The sequence below is a fragment of the Aotus nancymaae genome, unplaced genomic scaffold (genome assembly GCF_030222135.1).
Source record: "Aotus nancymaae isolate 86718 unplaced genomic scaffold, 86718_ANA_hifiasm-v0.15.2.pri h1tg000032l_0, whole genome shotgun sequence".
Taxonomy (NCBI): domain Eukaryota; kingdom Metazoa; phylum Chordata; class Mammalia; order Primates; family Aotidae; genus Aotus; species Aotus nancymaae.
In genome coordinates, this window is record NW_026988445.1 from 16,630,048 (window position 1) to 16,650,060 (window position 20,013).

Below are 20,013 nucleotides of genomic sequence, written 5' to 3' on the forward strand. Positions count from 1 at the left end.
ATGGGACTTACATTGTCTCAGATGAGACTTTGGACTTTGGACTTTTGAGTTAATGCTGGAATAAGTTAAGACTTTGGGGGATTATTGGGAAGGCATGATTATATTTTGCTGTGTGAGAAGAACATGAGATTTGGGGATCCACAGCAGAATAATATGGTTTGAATATGTATCCCCACCAAATCTGGTGTTGAGCTGTAATCCCCAGTGTTGGAGGTGGGGCTTGATGGGAGGTGTTTTGGTCATGGGGATAGATCTCTCATGGCTTGGTGCTATCTTCTCAATAGTGAGTTGAGATCTGCTTGTTTAAGGGTGTGTGGCAACTCCCTCCCACCACTGGCTCTGCTTCTGCTTTTTCCATGTGATTTTCCTACTCCCCCTTCACCTCCCACGATGACTGTAAGTTTCCTGAGACCTCCTTAGCAGCAGAGCAGATGGCAGCACTGTACTTCCTGTACAGCTTGCAGAACCGTGAGCCAATTAAATCTCTTTTCTTTATAAATTACTCAGTCTCTGGTATTTGTTTACAGCCATTCAAGAATGGCCTAACACAATGGCTGTCCCTCTTATTTGCATTCTGGGCAAGGTCTGACTGACTAAGGGTGGCTAAGGGTAGGGGTGTCAATGCATGGGGTCTGCAAACCCTGTGAAATGTAAACACCGCTGAACAATAAGGGGTTCAATGGGACAGAACCTTCCTACAGCTCTGGGCTCCTCAGCTCTGCAGATCCCAACGAGAAGTTAATCTACAACTAAGGCAGCGTGTTTTTCTGCCCCCACAGGGATATGGATGGAAATGTAGACATTGACCTTCCTGAGGTGAGTCTTCTGATGTTGCTATGGAGTAGAGGATTCAGGTGATGGTTCTGGAAAACTTCCATCTAATCACAGCATTACGTAAAACTCAGCAGTTCAGGGAATGGTTACATGCAATCAAGTAAGCATCTGTGATTCTAACCTCCTGGAGACCACGGTGTGTGTCTTCTAGTCTGTGCTCTTCCAGTCCTGACAGGACCTGGCATGGGAGCAAGGTGGGTGCTTGGTATAAAGTTCTGTTCGATGTCATCTTTCTCTGTGCTACTGTCAACTGAAATAACAAACACAGAGACACTCTCTAAAAGAAAAGGTATTTATCCGGGGAAGAAGCACTGCAATGGAATATGCATGCCATAGTAAACTATGTGCATATTTGGGTGGGTAAGGGGCTGACAAAGGTTTTTAAAGGAAAAAAATGAGAAAGATCACATACTTGTTTTGAAATAATGATCCTTGGCTATAAAGATCAATAACAAAGGTGAGCCCAGTCTGATATTGGACAGGCAGTTCCTGAGCGGAGCGTAGAAGTATTTTGGGGTAAGGTTGCAAGGGCCTCTGGGAAAAGTTGTGGTTTTTGCAGTCTTTTGTGATATTTTTGTTATTGGGCAAATAAGCATGAGAACCTTCTGACCTTCCCAAGCTCTATTTGTCAGGGTTTTCTTTTTTTTTTTTTTTTTTTGAGGGGTGGAGTGCAGTGGTGCCATCTCGGCTCACTGCAACTTCCGCCTTTAGGGTTCAAGCGATTCTCCTGCTTCAGCCTCCTGAGTAGCTGGAACTACAGGTGCCTGCCACTATGCCCAGCTAATTTTTGTATTTTTAGTAGAGACAGGGTTTCATTATGTTGGCCAGGCTGGTCTCAAACTCCTAACCTCAGGTGATCCACCCGCCTGGGCCTCCCAATTGTCAGGGTTTTCTTAACATTAGTGACTTCATTTTGATTCAATAACTTCCACACTGCCAACTCCACCTGAGAGGAGGAGGAGGCTGCCACTTCTGAAGGGTGTAGACTAGCTTTTAATTGTTGTGTTTTTTTGCGGGGAGACACAGTCTCTCTCTGCCACCAGGCTGGAGTGCAGTGGCACAATATTGGCTCACTGAAACCTTCAACTCCCTGGTTCAAGTGAGTCTCCCGCCTCAGCCTCGAGAGTAGCTGGGATTACAGGCGTGCGCCACCACACCCAGCTAATTTTTGTATTTTTAGTAGAGACAGGGTTTCAACATGTTAGCCAGGTTGGTCTCGATCTCCTGACCTCATGATCTGCCCGCCTCGGTCTCCCAAAGTGCTGGGATTACGGGTGTGAGCCACCGCATCCAGCCTAACTGTATTTCAAGAAAAATAAATAAAAAGTAAACCAGAGAGGCAGGGAGATTTTTTTACTGTGGACTCGGGGTAACACATTACGTCTCTCTTATGTTGTGTGTGTGTGGATGGGGAGACCTGGGGGTAGTTTCACCCTTGTCCAAGGGCTGGAGGACACTCACAAGGCACTGAGAGACTATAGCTGGAACAGTCTGACACACCCAGGGTCTGCAGAGATCGGCTTTTAGGAGGAAATTTGCTGCTCCGTGCTGGGGCACAGCTTATTAATGGTGCTAAAAACACAAAGAAACAAAAAAAAAACACCCAAAACATTTACTGAGCTCTTTCTACGTACCAAGCCCAGAGCTTAGTGCTAGAAACAGACTCTTGGCTTCAACGATTTTACCATCTATCAAAACAGATCAATGAAGCAAGTCATTCCAGTCCAAGGTGGTACGAGGTAAGCTAGAAGAAGTGCAGCAAGCGTGAAAATCCAGTGGCCAGGAGCTGACTTAGGCAGGCGTCAGGGACCTTTAGCCTCCTCATCTGTAAGATATCTAAACCTAGGGGGTGTCTAATGGTAGTATATTAAGCACTGCAATAAACAGACGAGGCAGGGAGATTAGAGCACCACAGGATGGGGTGGAGAAGGGCTCCACAGGTCCGTCTTGCCTTCTAAGGAGCCTTTGTGAGGAAACGTTCCTCATGCTACGGGATGTAGCTTGCACACACTGCATCGGGAGGGGACATGGGGCTGGCACACAGGGTCCTGGCTTCTTTCCTGCTATTTTTGTCATGGTTCTTTTTTGTGGATCATTTTGTGCAAGTTTCTTTGGCTGTTTTTTAGCCTCAGAAGCCAACTCCACCTGACCAGGAGACAGAGGAGGAACAGCGGTTTCGAGCTCTGTTCGAACAGGTTGCTGGTGAGGTAGGACACACCCCGCTTCCATCTCCCTACCGGGCTGAGGGCCTGGGCCTGGCTTCCCAGCAAAGGGTTGCAGTCATGGGGTTGGTCAGCAATGTCGCCCTGAGGCATGGTGGAACTTGTTGCAAAGTAAGATCAGCACTGATCACTGAAGGTCGGAAGACCGCCTTGTTTACATCTCTTACTTACACAGTCTGCCGCCGTGGATGGGGCCAGTGAGCCCAGAGGAGCTCAGAATGGGCCCAGACACTTTTTTTATTTTTGGTTCTGTTTTGTTTGAGACAGGGTCTCACTCTGTTGCTCTGGCTGGAGTACAGTGGTATAAGCCTACCTCACTGCAGCCTCAAACTCATGGGCTCAAGAGATCCTATCGCCTCAGCTTCCTGAGAAGCCGGGACTACAGGCACCTGCCATCATCCTTAGCTAATTTAAAATTTTGAAGACAGAGTCTCACTATATTGCCCAGGCTGGTCTCAAACTCCTAGGCTTGAGCAATCCTCCAGCCTCGGCCTCTCAAAGTGGTGGGATTACAGGCATGAGCTACCACGTCTAGCCCCAGGTGCTTTCTTTAGGAGGCTAGAGCAAGCCTTGAAGAGGTGGCTCCTTTGAACTCTGCCTGAAAATCACTGCCATTAGAACTCTCTCTGCTCTAGTCAAAGGGGGTCCCTATTAAATTGCAACTTCCTGTCCTTGGTCCCCCAGCCCATCCCAACCCTTTCCACTGCTCAGCTTCCTTTTTGGGGATCCTGGATGGAGAGCCCCACACAGATCCAGGCTTCCCCTCCACCTGCTGGGGTTGGGGGAAAGAAGTCTTTCTAGAAGCTGCCCCACAGATGCTCACTTGGAGCCATAAATAAGATGAGCTGATAAACTAATTCATGTCCAGGTGCTAATGACTGTTAGCTTCCCATGTCTCCCCAAACTGCTGCTCCTGAATTATGAAAGGGGTCACCTGGAGGGGTGATATCTAAACCTAGGGCGTGTCTAATGGTAGTATATTAGGCACTGCAATAAACAGGCAAGGCAGGGAGATTAGGGGACCACAGGATGGGATGGAGAAAAGGGGGGCTCCTGTGACTTTGCTTAAAGTACAGCAGGAAGGTGGCTGAGTGCAGCCCTGGGTGGACAGAGTGTGGTGAGGGAGGAAGGCAGTGGTGACCTCCCTGTTCCAGTCGCTATCTGGAGCACACTGGGTCACACCTAGCATGACAGGCTCAGAGGAGTTGAAGAGGTTCATGCAGGAGGGATAGAAGTTTCCAGACACAGATCCAGAGTTTGGGAGGGAAGTGGGGAATGTTGCAGGAGTTTCAATGAACCTTTATTAACAACCAAAAGAACCTTTATAAACAAACCTTTATTAACGACCTCTAGAGTGCAGACCTCCTCCACTCACATCCTGCTTTTCTTCCAAGCGGTTGGATGACTTGGGCACAAGGCTCCATTTCTCTTTCCTCCTCTTTCAGTGGGGCCTGACTGGAGCAGGGCTTTCTTACCAACACCAAACATCCCATACCCCCGTTCCCCAGGCACAGAGGCTTCAGGATAACCATTCTTAACATATCTGTGTCTGCATGTATGTACATGTGTGTCATATGCATAGACATGTTAGAACATTTCATCACTTCAACAAGAAACGCTTTACCTATTATCAGTGTTAACCCCGTACCCCATTTCCCCCAGTCCCAGGCTACCACTCATCTACTTTCTTTCTCTATAGATTCGATTTACATATTCTGAATGTTTTATATTCAGAAGCATCCCGCAGCGCACCCCTGCACAGCTAGCGCAAAATCCTGACCAAAATGAGTTCTATGTCAGTGCTACTCAAACACGCATGTGCATACAGTCACCTGGGCATCCTGAGAAAAAAACACAGATTCCTCATCAATAGATCAAGAGCAGCCTGGGCAACACAGGGAGAGCCCACCTCTGTAAAAATAATCAGCCTTGCATGGTGGGCATGCCTATAGTCCCAGCTATTTGGGAGGGTGAGGTTGGAGGATTGCTTGAGCCTGGGTGATAGAGGCTGCAGTGAGGTGTGGTCACACCACTGTACTCCAATCTGGATGACAGAACGAGACCCTGTATCAAAAAAAAAAAAAAATAGGCCTGAGACTCTCCATTTCTAACCAGCTTCTGGGGTGAGACCTGCCGAGATTTCCTGGAGTGTCTTAGATACATGATTTTGAAATTCACCCTTATTCTTACTTCTAAATAAGTCCCTAGGTCTTAAAAACAGGACCATATCCCCAGGTCATCTGATTTCAAAGGTCCCTGGGGTAAGCCCCAGATGCAGGACTGTTTTAAAGCTCTCCAGGCAGTTCTACTGTGCAAAGGAAGACACAGACTGGTCTTCCCAAACTACCTCCAACATAAGAAGCATCTGAGGAGCTTAGGACAGTTCCAGGAGCGGTTCTGATTCTCAGGGAATTTGGGCAACCGCTGCCTTGCCCTGCCCGGCTTTCCATGTGCTTTCCTGGGTTGGGATGTCTCTCCAGTTAGGCTCTCTCCTAGTTGGGCTGGCATGTCCTTGAAGCATGTGACATATGAGACATGTAGCCACAGCTACACAGGAGAGGGGCATCTGTCCACAGCAGGGTCCTGAAGGCCGGTCTGTCACTAGAGCCAAATCAAGCTCAGAACTGATTTAAAACAAAAAAAACTCAAAAAGAAGGTGCCAAGGGCTATAAAAAGCAATTGTCTCCACTTCAACAGGACATGGAGGTGACAGCAGAGGAGCTTGAGTATGTTTTAAATGCTGTGCTGCAAAAGAGTAAGTGCTGCCCCCATCGGGGTCCCGGGGCACCTATGGAGGGACGAGCAACCACACTGCCTGGGTCCCCTCCCGCCACCCCCCAGGCTCCCTGCTGCTCCGAGCTGCAGACCTGCTTCCCAGGGCTGACTTGTAGGTAGACTTTGAAAATAGCTGTTGTTTGTATCCTGATCCCCAAAATGATTCAGGTTTAAGTAGAAATTTCTTAAAAATGCTGAAAAGCCTAATGACAAAGATAATCACAAATGATCTCACCACCATAAATAACCACTGTCAACATATGTGTACCTGCATGTCTGTACATGTGTGTCATATGCATAGACATATAATGCTAGAACGTTTCATCACTCCAATAAGAAACGCTTTACCCACTAACAGTGTTAACCCTGTACCCCATTTCCCCCAGCCCCAGGCAACCACTCATCTACTTTCTTTCTCTATAGATTTGATTTACATAGTCTGAATATTTTATATAAAAGGAATCATAGGCCGGGTGCGGTGGCTCGCGCCTGTGATCCCAGCACTTTGGGAGGCCGAGACAGATCCCCCAAGATCAGGAGTTCAAAACCAGCCTGGTCAACATGGTGAAACCCCGTCTCCACTAAAAATACAAAAAAAAAAAAAAAAAAAAAAATTAGCTGGCGTGGTGGCGGGCACCTGTAGTCCCAGCTACTTGGGAGGCTGTGGCAGGGAGAATTGCTTAAACCTGGGAGGCAGAGGTTGCAGTGAGCCAAGATTGTGCCACTGCACTCCAGCCTGGGCAACAGAGCAAGACTCCGTCTTGGGGGAATCATACAATACGTGGTCCTTTCTGACTGCTTTTCACACAGCATGGTGTTTTCGAGGTCCATCCATGCTGTAGCGTGTATCGGTGCTTCATTCCTCCTTACAGCCAAATAACATTCCATCGTATGAATGGGTCCCATTCTGTTTATTCATTTGTATTGGTGGCTATGAAGGTTGTTGCCAGTTTTGGGTCATTATGAAAATGCAACTGTAAATATTCCTGTGCAAGTGTTTTGGGTGAGCATGTGTTTTCACTTCTCTTGGGTATATAGTTATGAGGGTGTTCCCATCACCATGCAACAGTCCATGGTTAGTTACATGGTGGCACAACCACCCTCTTAGCTATAAGTTTAGTTAAGAGGATTGTTTATGTTTAATGTTTTAAAAAACTATCCAACTGTTTTCTAAAGCGACTATTTCACATTTTCACCAGCAGTAGTATGGGAATACAAATTTCTCCAACAAATTTAAATCCTGCCATTAAATATGCTTCAAAAATCCGATTCCTAAGGGTTGTAGAATACCCCATTATATAGACATAGCCTAATACATTGACCATGTCTTTCTATTGGTCATTATTTCACTTCCAAATTTTTGCCACTATAAATAATGTGATCACAAAAATCTCCATATGTAATTCTTTGCTCTGGATTCTTAAAACCAGAACACACGGATGAAGGCATATTCCCACATTTATTGCTTTGTTCCTATTTTGCCAATTTTCCTTTTGAAAGGCCCTATTAACTTTTACTCCTACCAGCATCACAAGAGAGTTGCAACAACACAGCCCCCAACAGCCCCAGATTTAGCCACATGATTAGGCTTTCAGCAGATGGGCACATAGATTTATGTTATTGGGGTCAATTGAATTCAGCTTTCATGTGCAATTTCAGAAAAGGACATCAAATTCAAGAAGCTAAGCCCGATCTCCTGTAAAAACATCATCTCCCTGATGGACGTATCCTTCCAAATATTTGAGCAGAAGCAGACACTGATGCTGGGCTTTAAGCACAGTAGAGTGATTTTCAATAGCACAGACGCTCCGAGAACATGACATCCTTAGCCAGCAGAATGTTCTTCTTCACAGAAAATAACCCAAACTGGGGGACCCCGATGCTGAAACTGGATCAGAATCAAGATGCACAAGACTGCCCCGTGGCGGGGGTGGGGACCTTTTGAAGGGACTTGGGAGTCTTTTTGCCACTTTGGGATCCCGTCCAAGGGAACAGAGTCCTGTTTTTGTGAACTTTCTGGGGCCACCTCCATCCTACCTGTGCCGTTTCCCCTCTTCAGAGATTTGTGGTTTAATCATTAAAACCACTTCCCCAGGGCCCCAAACCTGTGTCACCTAGGCCAGCCCATCGGCCCTCTCCCTCTGCAGTCCTCGAGCTGAGGCCCCACAAGGAGCCTCAGGTTGAAACGCTGCTCATGTTGTCTCCCTTAACCCACATGGCACAGACCAGCGGCAATGGGAAGCTCGAGTTTGATGAATTCAAAGTGTTCTGGGACAAGCTGAAGCAGTGGATTGTATGTAACCTGGAGCAGGGCAGGGCCTCTGGGGGACCCTGCGGGCCTAGAGCAGAGGGGATTTAAAAAGGTGCAGCAGCCTTGCAGGCCAGAGGAGTTGTATTTGGACAGGGGAGAAGCCATGCTATTACGATGCTTATGGGGAGTACCACTGGGCTTCCACCCAACACGAAAAGAAAGACCAAAGGGAGACTGACTTATTTAGGAAGGCCCAGCCCACCTGTAGCCTCTGCGGCCCCTGGAGGGTATCTCCCCCGGGCTCTGGGCTGGCTGTCACCCGCTTACTGCCATCGGCAATGCCCTTCAGGCACGCTCCTTCTCAATGCCTCTGCTCTCTGCCCTTTAGAACCTTTTCCTTCGGTTTGATGCTGACAAGTCTGGCACCATGTCTACCTATGAGCTGCGGACGGCACTGAAAGCTGCAGGTAAAGACTGGAATGCAGGTGGCTGACTGCCCGTGGCGGCCTGAACAGATGGCAGGTCTTCTCTCTGCTGCTCAGGAGGTGTGCCTCGGAGCCCAGTTGGTGCTTCTTAAGGTCATAGCCCTTGGAGCAGCAGCACCAGGGTTCAGACCCAGGACTCACTTGCTGACACCAGGGCCCTCATTTTAAACCACTGTGAACATAGGTAGAAACTTTGTCAATGTTTCTGCTAAAAATGAACTTGGCCTGCCCTCTGGAGGCCTCATAGCCTCTGACCATGTTTTCTGGCCCAGCACCTACACATGGCTCGTTGGTGGCAAGCTGCCGTGATTCCAGACTTCTAATTTCTGCTCTCAAATAGATGGTTGTTATCATGGATGAGACCGACCATGCAGTGCCCATGGTTTGGGGACCACACGTCCCTCTGCCACCTGTGGCCCTGTCGCGGGCTTTGTCAGCAGCAGACTCGGAATCCAAACTGGATGACTGAGTCGTAGTTTATATCCTGCTCCCTTTCATGAAGGCTGGGCTCCAGCTGGCATTTTCCACCCTCGGTCCACTGCTGGATGGCTGTTGGCCTCTCTGTGGTCCTGTGTACTGTGCACACAGCCATAGTTTCCATGGGCGCTCTGCAGCCCTCCCACGCAGGGCCACCTGTGCTTCTCACCAAGCACACCTCGCAGACAAAGGCCTCTTGAACCTTATTAAGTGGTTCCCTCCCAAGGAAAGCAAAAATCTGGAAACATCCAGGCTCAGGCCTGATAAAACGATGATGTATACACAGCCAGGACCATCTCAGGTCCTATGTGAGGGAGAAGAAAATCAGATGACTTACAAATGAGCAAAGTGCCAGGCTGAGAAGGACGCCGGACTTTCTTAGAGGATGGTGACCCTGTTTCCAGGGTAGGAGTAGGAACTGAGCAGGGAAGAAAGAGAGCGCTCAGAAAGGAGGGGCATGGCTGGGTCTTTCCTACCTTGATGCGGCGTTGGGGGATCGCCCCACATCCTCCTCCTCTAGCCCCAAACACCCCGACTGCCGTGCAGGCTCTAGACTCTGTGCTCTGCCTCTGACCCGCTTGCTCCTCTGCTGTAATTAGGAAGAAGCAGAAAGACCCTGGGTGGATTTCTGAACATTCCTGCGAACACTTCCTCAAAAGTGAACGTGTAGGCCAAAATGAAAGGGGGAAAGAAATCACTTCTAAGGGTACTGATTCGAAATCAAAGCACTAAATATCAGATCTAGAAGGAACTGCACTTTGTCTAGACCCCTCCCTTGACAATGAGGAAAACAAAGCCTATGGCTAGAGCAGTGCCAGGGCTCAGATCCAGGCCTCCTGGCTGCAGCCTGGCGTTCCTCCCCCATCGTAGATGTGTGGGAATGGGCCCCTGGCACAGTGTCATTCACCGTGAGCAGCAGCATCCCCTCTGAGAAACGTTCTAGGGCCACAGCTGGAAGTGACGTGAGACAGAGAACGGGAGGGGAGATGGGTGGAGGAATGAGTGTGGGGCTCAGACACCAGCCAGTGCGAAGTTCTCCCAAACAAAGCTTCCTGTAAAGTTAGCGAGACCCTATGGGTGATGTTGGCGTCAAAACTAAGATCATGAACTCACTAAACTCAGAAGGCATTAAACACAGAAAGCACACCTGAGAGTCCCCAGCGTGACAGATTCACACTCTCATGCTGCATTCACACCAAGAGCAGCAGTCCCACTGGGTCTGGGGACCCCAGCTTTGAGGAGTGGAACAGTGGCTCCCTCTTGTTAGCCCTCTCCTCGGCTGCCTGGGAGCTCCCTCGAAGGTGCAGACACCTCGGGGCTCAGATACGGCCGGTCCTGAGTCTCCTCCTTCCTCCCCACAGGCTTTCAGCTGAGCAGCCACCTCCTGCAGCTGATCGTGCTCAGGTATGCGGATGAGGAGCTCCAGCTGGACTTTGATGACTTCCTCAACTGCCTGGTCCGGCTGGAGAACGCGAGCCGTAAGTGTCCAGCGAGGCTGAGGGTGCACCTCAGGTGGCATCTTCAGTCACCCTCCGTGAGCGCGTGAGAAACAGCCTGGTGAAAGTAATGGCAGAGACAGACCACAGAGATCCACGGTCTGATGTGTGCGGACAGGTGGGACTGTGCGGTTGGCTACGGGGCAGAATGTGCTAGCCTCCCTTGCAGCGCGTTTCTCAGCATCGCCTGTCTTTATACATTCATAGTGCCTCTGCGGGAGGATGATGGGGCAGGGGCAGGTTTGTGCCTTGTGTCTGAGGAAAGGTTCAATTTCAGGTTAAATCCCATCATAGCATATGGAAACAGGAGAGTCTCAGTCCCTCCTCCTCCCCCTTCCCTGTAAGGCCTAGACGTTGACCCAGTTATCTCAAACAAGATTTGTTACACCAAAAGTAGACAGAGATTATGTGCCGGTATTCTTCGGTGTTTGCAGTTTATTGTCATAGCCATCCCGCCCCTTACAGGTGGTTTTGAAGGTGAGAGTGAATGAAGCACGTCCAGGGCCTGTAACTCAGCACCGGGGTGGCTATGAGGACATTCCCTCTATGCAGGTGCTAAGGGACCCATGCCTCCAAGGGTTCCTCGTGCTTGGTTTAATGCTCTGGCGTTTCCATCTTGAAAGCTTAATAACTTTGAAGCAGGGCCCCGCATTTCCATTTTGCCCTGGGCCTTACAAATTATGCATCTGGTCCTGCTTGGTATTTTCTAATCTATGTTCCATAGGCCACTTCAAGGTATGAGTATTTGATTTTTTTTTAAAAAGCAAGGGGCTGGGCACGGTGGCTTAGGCCTGTAATCCCAGCACTTAGGGAGGCCAAGGCAGGTGGATCATAAGGTTAGGAGTTCGAGACCAGCCTAACCAACATAATGAAATCCCATCTCTACCAAAAATACAAAAAATTAGCCAAGCATGATGGTATGCACCTGCCTGTAATCTGGGTTACTCGAGAGGCTGAGGCAGGAAAACCACTTGAACCTGGAAGGTGGAGGTTGCAGTGAGCCGAACTGCACTCCAGCCTGGTGACAGTGCAAGACTCCATCTCAAAAAAAAGTCCGGGGCTGTGACCTTGATTACCAGCATGACAGCTCCCTCTGCTTCTTTGGTGATAGAACACTAATTACTTGCTTGAAACACGGCCCCTCTAGACTCTAAACTCCAGGAGAGCCGTAATTTGCAGGCAATCAATGAATATGTGTTGATTAAGAAATTATGAAAGAAAACCAGAGAGAGGCGAGCAGTCCCCAAAGACCCTAGTATGTCAAGCCAGGCAGCTGGGCTTTCCCTTAGGGGAAAGTAGCTGGTGAGAGGTACATTCTAGAAAGACCCCTCCTGAAAGAGAATCACTTACTAGACTTACAGGGCGGTCAGAGCTGACCCTAGAAATAATGAGGTTCGCTAGTTTCTCTTCTCTCAATTGCTCTTCCCCTTTCTAAACCACCCAGGCCTAATCCTTCCCAGCAAGTGGGCTGGGAGTGCCTCAGCTTTTTCTTACAATAGAGGAATATTAGGGTGAAGTCCCTTTAGGCTTCACACCACGCACTCTGGGATCCTCACATTAGATTTGCCTGGAGAACTTTTACAACCACCAAGAATGGAGCCTTACTCCAGTATTATTTTAACTTTTTATTGTAAAAATTTCAACCCTCTACTTAGATATAAAGAATCACAATAGGTTCCCATGCACCCCACACCAGCACTTCTCAAACTTTGCTATACATTACAAACTCCAGGGGTGCCTAAAGAAATGTTGATGACCAGGCTGCACAGAAGACCAGTTATATGAGAGTCTCAGGGTGGCACACAGCATCGGGACTTATACAAATCGGCCAGGTGTTTTACACCCAGCCTCAGCAATGATCATCTTGCTTTTTCCTTGTGCTCCCACAACATACACTTTTTCCCCCAAGTAATTTAATAGCAGATCTCAGGAACTCTGTCCATTTATCTGAACATCTCAAGCTGACAGGCTTGTTTTTAGCATCATCCTCATGCCGTTTGCATGCCTAACAACATTCTCTGCAAACCCTCAACATCCTCTAGTGCCCGGTCCACGCCAAAATCTCCCAGGCTGCCTTTCTACAGTCGCTTGGTTGACTCAGGATCCACACAAGACCCATTCACTGTGTTTGGTTGTTGGGTGTCTCGCGTTTCTTGTGCTCAGTGACAGTCCCCACCCCGCTTTGGGTTGTATTGTTAAAGCTGCCCGTGTGCTTCTCAAGTGAAGCCAGGGCTGATTGGCTCGACTCGTCTTCCAAAGGTGAGGAGGCCGAGGCCCCTACAGGGCAGTGACTTGCTCAGGTGACACCATGCCGTAGACCCAGCCCTTGGATCAGTGCCGGCATGCTCTCCTGTGCCGCGGGACTCCTGTCCTGTGACAGCACCCACAGTCCCTTCCTAAGAGAGAGAGACTAACAACTTTCAGATTCATGCAAAACTTTACTTACATGTGCTTTTTTTCTGGGGCCTGTGGATTTCAAGGGACCTGTACCCCCCACAAGGTTAAGATAGGGGAGATGCTTTGGCTCCCAGAGCTGCTGGCTGACTGACTGGCTTAGGCGACCACTGGCTTGCGGCAAGAATGGAGGCTTCCAACGGTTCAGATAAATTCCCCCTCAGCCGGCCCGAGTCCCGCCGCCACCCTTGATGAAAGTCCTTGTTTACCACTAGATGGAGCAGCTTCCCCACAGGCTCCACTGAAAGGCCCTTTGGTCCCTGGGAAACCCAACTTGGTAAAAGAATTCTCGGGCCCGGCGCGGTGGCTCACGCCTGTAATCCCAGCACTTTGGGAGGCCAAGGCGGGTGGATCACGAGGTCAAGAGATCGAGACCATCCTGGTCAACATGGTGAATCCCCGTCTCTACTAAAAATACAAAAAATTAGCTGGGCACGGTGGCACGTGCCTGTAATCCCAGCTACTCAGGAGGCTGAGGCAGGAGAATTGCCTGAACCCAGGAGGCAGAGGTTGCGGTGAGCCGAGATCGCGCCATTGCACTCCAGCCTGGGTAACAAGAGCAAAACTCCATCTCAAAAAAAAAAAAAAAAAAAAAGAATTGTCTCTACAAGGATGTCTTTCTCCCGTCTCTCCTATCAGGGGTGTTCCAGGCTCTTAGTACGAAGAACAAGGAGTTCATTCATCTCAACATAAACGAGGTATGGCCAATCCAGACCCTCTGCTCAGGGACACAGCCATGCCCCATAAATGTTTGCTGAACGCATGATTTCATGTGAGGGCTGACATCTAGCTGTGGGGGTGATTACAACGAAATAGCTAGTATTTTTGAGACACTACTTATTAAATAATCAATTGAACCATCACAATAATTCTGTGAGCTAAGTACCAACAGTATCCCCATTTTGCAGGGTGGAAACTGAGGCATAGAACGATTAATTGCCTTGACTGGAGTGCGTGAGCAGACTCTGCCTTCGTGTCCTTCTCTTCCTTCTGTCACTCGGGTGACTTAGCCTGCCTGCCTTCCAGCTGCCAGTTTGCTCACTCCCCCTTGCTCATGTTGTCCTGTGGCTCCCATGATGCTCCCCCAAACTCCAACAAGTGCAAAGCTGGCCAGTTACCGGGGCCATCAGGGCAATGACAATGGGGGTGGGAGACGACGGGTCCGAGTGTCAGAGGAGTGGAAAAAGGATTCCAGGGAGTTTCAATCACCCTCTCCCCAGAGGATCCCTGTGGACCCCTGCTGCTCAGAGGGTGGTCTGCAGGCCAGCAGCGGCATATGCGTCACTTAGGAGAGATGGTTGGAAATGCAGAGTGCCAGGCCCTGCCCCAGGCCTGCTGAATGGAAGTCACCTTTCGCAGGACCCCAGTCATTCCTGTGCACATAAAGCTTAAGAACGCTCTGGAGACATTCTCCTGCCCAAAGGCAAAGGGGAAACTGGAGCGGTTTGCTTCAGTGGTTTCTGTCATCTCCCTTTCCCTTCTTTCCCTCCCTGTATCTTTCTTTTCAGTTCCCCTATCTCTTCTACCTAACAACACCAAAGCCAGGCAGCTGCTGCCTCCTCCCCAGTCTCTGAGGTTTCTCTCTCCACCGATTTCAATATCACACTCACAGTCAGCTCATTTCCAAATTCAGTAGTAACTTTGGGTTTGGATAACATTTTATTGAATATTTCAAGACGAAGAGGTTGATGACAGTTTGTGTATTAGAGGGATTGTACCTCCTCCCCTCTTTTGGCCTCTGATTTTGATTAATCAGGCTGCTCCGTGCCTCGGTTTCACCATTTGCAGAAAGTGACATGGCCTTAATATTACACAAAAAGTTTGCTTTATAATAATATATAATTTGGCAATTATGGTGACTCATCACTAATTTTCTCATGTGTGTATCTCAGATCCCTGGACACATTATAATTTTATTGAGAACATAAACTGGGCATTTTTCTTCTCTAGTTTTGTCTTTCACCTTCAGCATGTAGAACACATTTAATAACTATACCTCCTTTGATCACTCCAAGACTCCAAAGAAAGATGTGCATACTCAAGCTATTCTATTATGAAAATAAGAGGAAGCCGGGCATGATGGTATGCACCTGCAGTCCCAGCTATTCGGGAAGATTGCTTGAGGCCAGGGGATTGAGGCTTAGTGAGCTATGACCTCACCACTGCACTCCAGCCTGGACGAGAGTGATAGCAAGATCCTGTCTTGAAAGAAAGAGAGAAAGAAAAGAAAGAAAGAAAGAAAGAAAAGAAGAAAGAGAGAGAGAGAGAGACCCCTAGGTCCACCTTTATCATTTACTTTAAGGTAAATGATAAATAATGTCACTAAAAAACAATATGAAGACGGTGTGATGGCTGCCCCTGGTCCAGGGTGGGAGGAGAGAGTGGGAAGGTTTGTGACTCAGTGGCCATCTAACTAGTCAAAGGCTGCGGAGCACCAGCAGCATGGAGGAAGCATTCCATTGCTTCAGGTTCGAGGTGGAAGTGTGGACACCTCCAGCCCAAGTGCCCACAGGTGTGGGGGCTCGAATGGGCTCCTGCCCTGCCCCATATCATCACTCTGCAGGACAACAGGAAAAACCTTTGCGTTCTCTCCCTCTAAACCTACCATCCTTACATCTGGCTGCACGTTAGCATCACCTGGGATTAAAAATCCTAACACTCCAGCCCCTCCTCACGTCCATTAAATCTGAATCTCTGGGGGTGGCCCAAGCAATTGGTATTTTTACAATTCCCTTGGTGAGTCCAGCGTGCAGCCAAGTTGAAGTATCCCTGTTTTAAAGTCCGTCTCCTTCTCCCCCGACCCATCCCAGGAAGCAACAGGAGCTCTTACTGGCTGAGTAGGCCTCACCTGCCCTCACTTTACTGAGAGAGCCTGTGCACCTTTTATTACAGTAGCCCCAGTATTATATACGCTATGCCAGGAAGGAGGACAGAGAGGGGAGAAAAAAAAGTCTCCGATAATCAAGTTCTCCCAAGTCACCATGCTATGATAAGCTGCTGGGAAGGAGGAGGCAGGAGGGACTCAGGAGAGAAAATGAAGAGGAATTGCATCCTACTTCTTCAGCTCACTTGTAACACCCCCCAGCTACAGAACCTGCTTCCACTTTCTGCAGCCCCTCCGTGGTGGAGGGCCACCTCTCTCCCAAAGCTGAGAGGACCCCTCAGCAACAAGGAAAAGCCATTTAATACTTCCCTGCACAAGATGCCTCAGTGAGGCTGTCCTCTTAACAGGGAGAAAACATTTTCCCGTCTCTGTCTTACCATCTGTGCTTGATGTGAGCTCACTCAGAAAGGGCTCAGGACCTCCAGAAAATGCCAAGTGCTGAGGATTCATTTATTTTCTTTAAATGGTTTCCTGTTGAGACAGGCATCCAAGTTGGTAGGCAAAATGATCAAATAGCAGATTTCTTGTGATGTCAGCAAACTGGGACCTCTCCTGAGCTTGAGGCTGGAAGGAACATGGAAGGACAATGAGCCCTCATCTCTCTCTCTCTCTCTCTCTCTCTCTCTCTCTCTGTCTCTCTCTCTCTCTGCCTCTTCCCAGTTCATCAATTTGACGATGAACATCTGAGGCTGCCTGGTAGAGATGCACCCTGCCCAGCTGAATCTTGGCTTCTGGACCTCGACCTTCAGAACTTCTCCTGGCGTGGAACAATCATGCCCAGCCCTCTCATCATCCAGCCTTCTCCCTTCTCCATCTTGATCTGGGAAGAATGAAATAAACCCAGCTACACTCTGATTCTGTGCTACTCCTTTGTAAAGTCACTGCCTTAAGGTGGCTGATAGCACCACCTGTGCCTTATACCCAGGTTCAGGCATCACTCCCTTTCCCACACTCTACTTCCCTTCCTTCCATTAAGAATTACTCAGAGTTCTAATGCACAGAATCCTGGCTTCCATGTAGCTCCAGTCATTGTGATCAGACATCCTTTATAAAACATGTTTTTATAAATGTGTATGTGGAATAAGATGAGGGAGAAAGGGGTGAGGTCATTATTTGGCATTTCTGCATCCTAAGTGTGCTTCCTTATCGGGGAAGACATCAGATAATTCTGATAATTGGACGAGAGTGGATCTCTGATAAGAGCGGATCAAGGTGACAATCTCTACCTCCTCCTATGACAGGTGGTAACCAAAACAGTCACTGTCCAGTCCAGACATTCTTTGTGTCCAAAGACTTTGGGTCAGGAAAGCGGAATGCTCTTGTTTCTTCTCAAGGAGTCCAGATTCTGGTGAGGTTTGATCTTATTCATTCCCAGCGTGATGGGGAAAACAGAGAAGAGAAGCCTCACTGTAGCTCACCAGTGCTGAACAGGAGAATCCACTGAGTTGGAATAATGGGAAGTAACATGAGAACATACTGGATCAATACATGCCAAGATCCGCGTTCTTACTAGTACGTTTGTGGCAGATGAGGTGGAGGATGGGAACGGGGGATGCTGAGAGGGAAGGAGGGAGAATGGTTGGGATGAAGATAAAGTTAGAAGTGGAGGCCAGGCTCAGTGGCTCACAATTGTAATCCCAGCACTTTGAGAGGCCAAGGTGGGTGGATCACCTGAGGTCAGGATCTCAAGACCAGCCTGGCCAACATGGCAAAACCTCATCTCTACTAAAAATACAAAAATTAGCTGGGTGTGATGGCAGGCACCTGTAATCCCAGCTACTCAGGAGGCTGAGGCAGGAGAATCACCTGAACCCAGGAGGCAGAGGTTGCAGCCTGGGCAAGAAGAGTGAGACTCAGTATCAAAAAAAAAAAAAAAAAAAAAAAAGAAATGGAACTTCATCAGAACCCTGTCCCTGATCATGGCCAGGGCTCCAGGACCTTCTCCTTTTACCTTCCAGCCCTTCCCTGGGCTCACCCAGCAGATGCAGGACAAGAGCCCTCTCTCAGGAGCAGGCTTAAGACCAAGGCTCTGTGCTGGGGCGCGCCAGTACAATCCCAGACACGCCATCTCCTGTGCTCAGTCTGTGCGCACTCTCATGGGTGCACACTGCTGCCATATTGTTTGTTAGATGTTGTGAACAGTAACCCTGTTCACAGGTAAAGCTTGGAAGGGGGCTCGCTGTAAGAGCTCCTTTTCCAGTGTCACTCCCACAGGGTGCTTCTAGGCTTTTACGTCCAGGAGCACATAACTGTCTCTCACCAATTTTGCCTGGGCTTGAAAGGTACCCAGGAAATGATGTTTCTGAACTGGGTGTCCTGTTTTCTTTCCATCCGTATGTCCCTGGCAAAGTTTTTAACCTCTCTGAGACTTAGGTTTCTCCACTCACAGGGATGGTAATTTCTGCCTCACTGAGATCTTGTGATAAATACATGAAATTGTGAGTACAAGGCACCTGGCACAGTACTTGACACGTAACAGGCACTCGTGCAACTAAGGCCCACTGATATCAACCAGCGTTTTCTTAAATGTCTAAAGGAGTTAGGAACTATCACATGCTTTCCGTTTACCTCTGTTCTTCATTACAAGGATGGAAAAATTACAGAACTATCAGTCTTGAAGCAGAGTTCAACAGGGCTCTACAGACTATTATATGATCATGAGTTGAGAACAAAAAACAGTGTATGCATTTAGCTTCTATTCGTTTCTGAATTATATGGTCTGATACTGACACCCAGAAATGAAGATGTTTCACATGCATGAGTTTGATTTGACTATAATTAGAGTAATTTTTGTAGCTTACAATTCAAACCAAAAACTTTTGAGTGTGAAAGGAATAATATTAGTTATTACTTCAGGAGAATGGGTGTAAACTGGAGCTGTCCCAGGAAAATTGCCATTTATGGCCATTCTCATTGTGTCCATCACCACCTAAATATACTTTAAATATATATAAATTATATATATATGTATATATATATATAAATTATATATATATGTATATATATATATAAAGTAAATATACTTAGTCTTGGCACCTAAAACATTCATGCCCTGCTACCTTTAAATTAAACAATAGTGGCTGGGCATGGTGGCTCATGCCTGTAATCCCAGCACTTTTAGAGGCCGAGGTGGGTGGATCACCTGAGCTAAGGGGTTTGAGATTAGCCTGGCCCACATGCTGAAACCCCGTCTCTACTAAAAATATAAAAATTAGCTGGGTGTAGTGGTACACATCTATAATCACAGCTGCTCAGGAGGCTGAGGCACGATCGCTTGAACTCAGGAGTCGGAGGTTGCAGCGAGCTGAGATCGTGCCACTGCACTCCAGCCTGGGTGACAGAGTGAGACTCTGTCACAAAAATAAAAATAAAAATAAATAAATTAATTAAACAATAGTATACATGAGCTATCTAACCTACTGCTTTGTACGAAAATCACTTGAAACACAAAGAGATACATACCTAGACACAGTAAAGTCAAACTGTTGGGAAAAGAAGAGAAAATCTGAAAAGCAGCTTGAGAAAAATGACTCATCATGAACAGGGAGCAACACAATTAGCAACTGACTTCTCATAAGAAATGCAGATGACAGAAGGCAGTAAAATGACATTCCAAGTGCCAAAGGAAAAATCTTTCAGTCAAGAATTCTATTTTTCCACCAGAACTGCAAAAATGAAGGCACAAGAAAGATATTCCCAGTTAAAGACTGAGAGAATTCACCATCAGCCGACCTGCCATTGAAAAATGTTAAAGATGTATTGCAGGGTGAAAGGAAATAAATCTAGATGAGATTGTGAATCTGTGGCTACAAATGAAGAGCACTCAAAAGGGTATCTGTGGATAAACGAAAGACTATATAAACATGTTATCTTCCCTTCTCGTTTTGTTTGAAGACGTTAGATTATAGAAAGCATTCATTATTGCACTATATTGTTAGGTTTATAACATATAGAGAGACATTGTAAAGGAGAGGGAGCAAACAGTATTAAAGCAATATTTTTATATTTTCTTGGTAATACTGACTGAATTAGATATTAGATGGTTATAAATTAAGATGCAGATTGTAATCTACAGAGCAACCAGAAATACAGTACAACAGCAGAGGAATCAAAGTAGAATACTAAAAAAAATGTT

General features: G+C 47.6%; 1 protein-coding gene across 2 annotated transcripts in view; it reads left to right on the forward strand.

Annotated features, from left to right (window-relative positions):
• The window catches only part of CAPN9 (calpain 9), a 52,633-nt gene extending 35,687 nt beyond the window's left edge, over positions 1 to 16,946 (forward strand). For both annotated transcript variants that reach the window (XM_064383469.1, XM_064383470.1), the window contains 9 exons: positions 780 to 816; positions 2,961 to 3,041; positions 5,754 to 5,811; positions 7,491 to 7,555; positions 8,056 to 8,124; positions 8,471 to 8,549; positions 10,406 to 10,522; positions 13,634 to 13,692; positions 16,539 to 16,946. In XM_064383469.1, coding sequence (XP_064239539.1) covers positions 780 to 816; positions 2,961 to 3,041; positions 5,754 to 5,811; positions 7,491 to 7,555; positions 8,056 to 8,124; positions 8,471 to 8,549; positions 10,406 to 10,522; positions 13,634 to 13,692; positions 16,539 to 16,565 — 592 coding nt within the window. In that variant the 3' untranslated portion in view covers positions 16,566 to 16,946. The remainder of the gene's footprint in view (positions 1 to 779; positions 817 to 2,960; positions 3,042 to 5,753; positions 5,812 to 7,490; positions 7,556 to 8,055; positions 8,125 to 8,470; positions 8,550 to 10,405; positions 10,523 to 13,633; positions 13,693 to 16,538) is intronic.
• Positions 16,947 to 20,013: the final 3,067 nt, after the last annotated feature.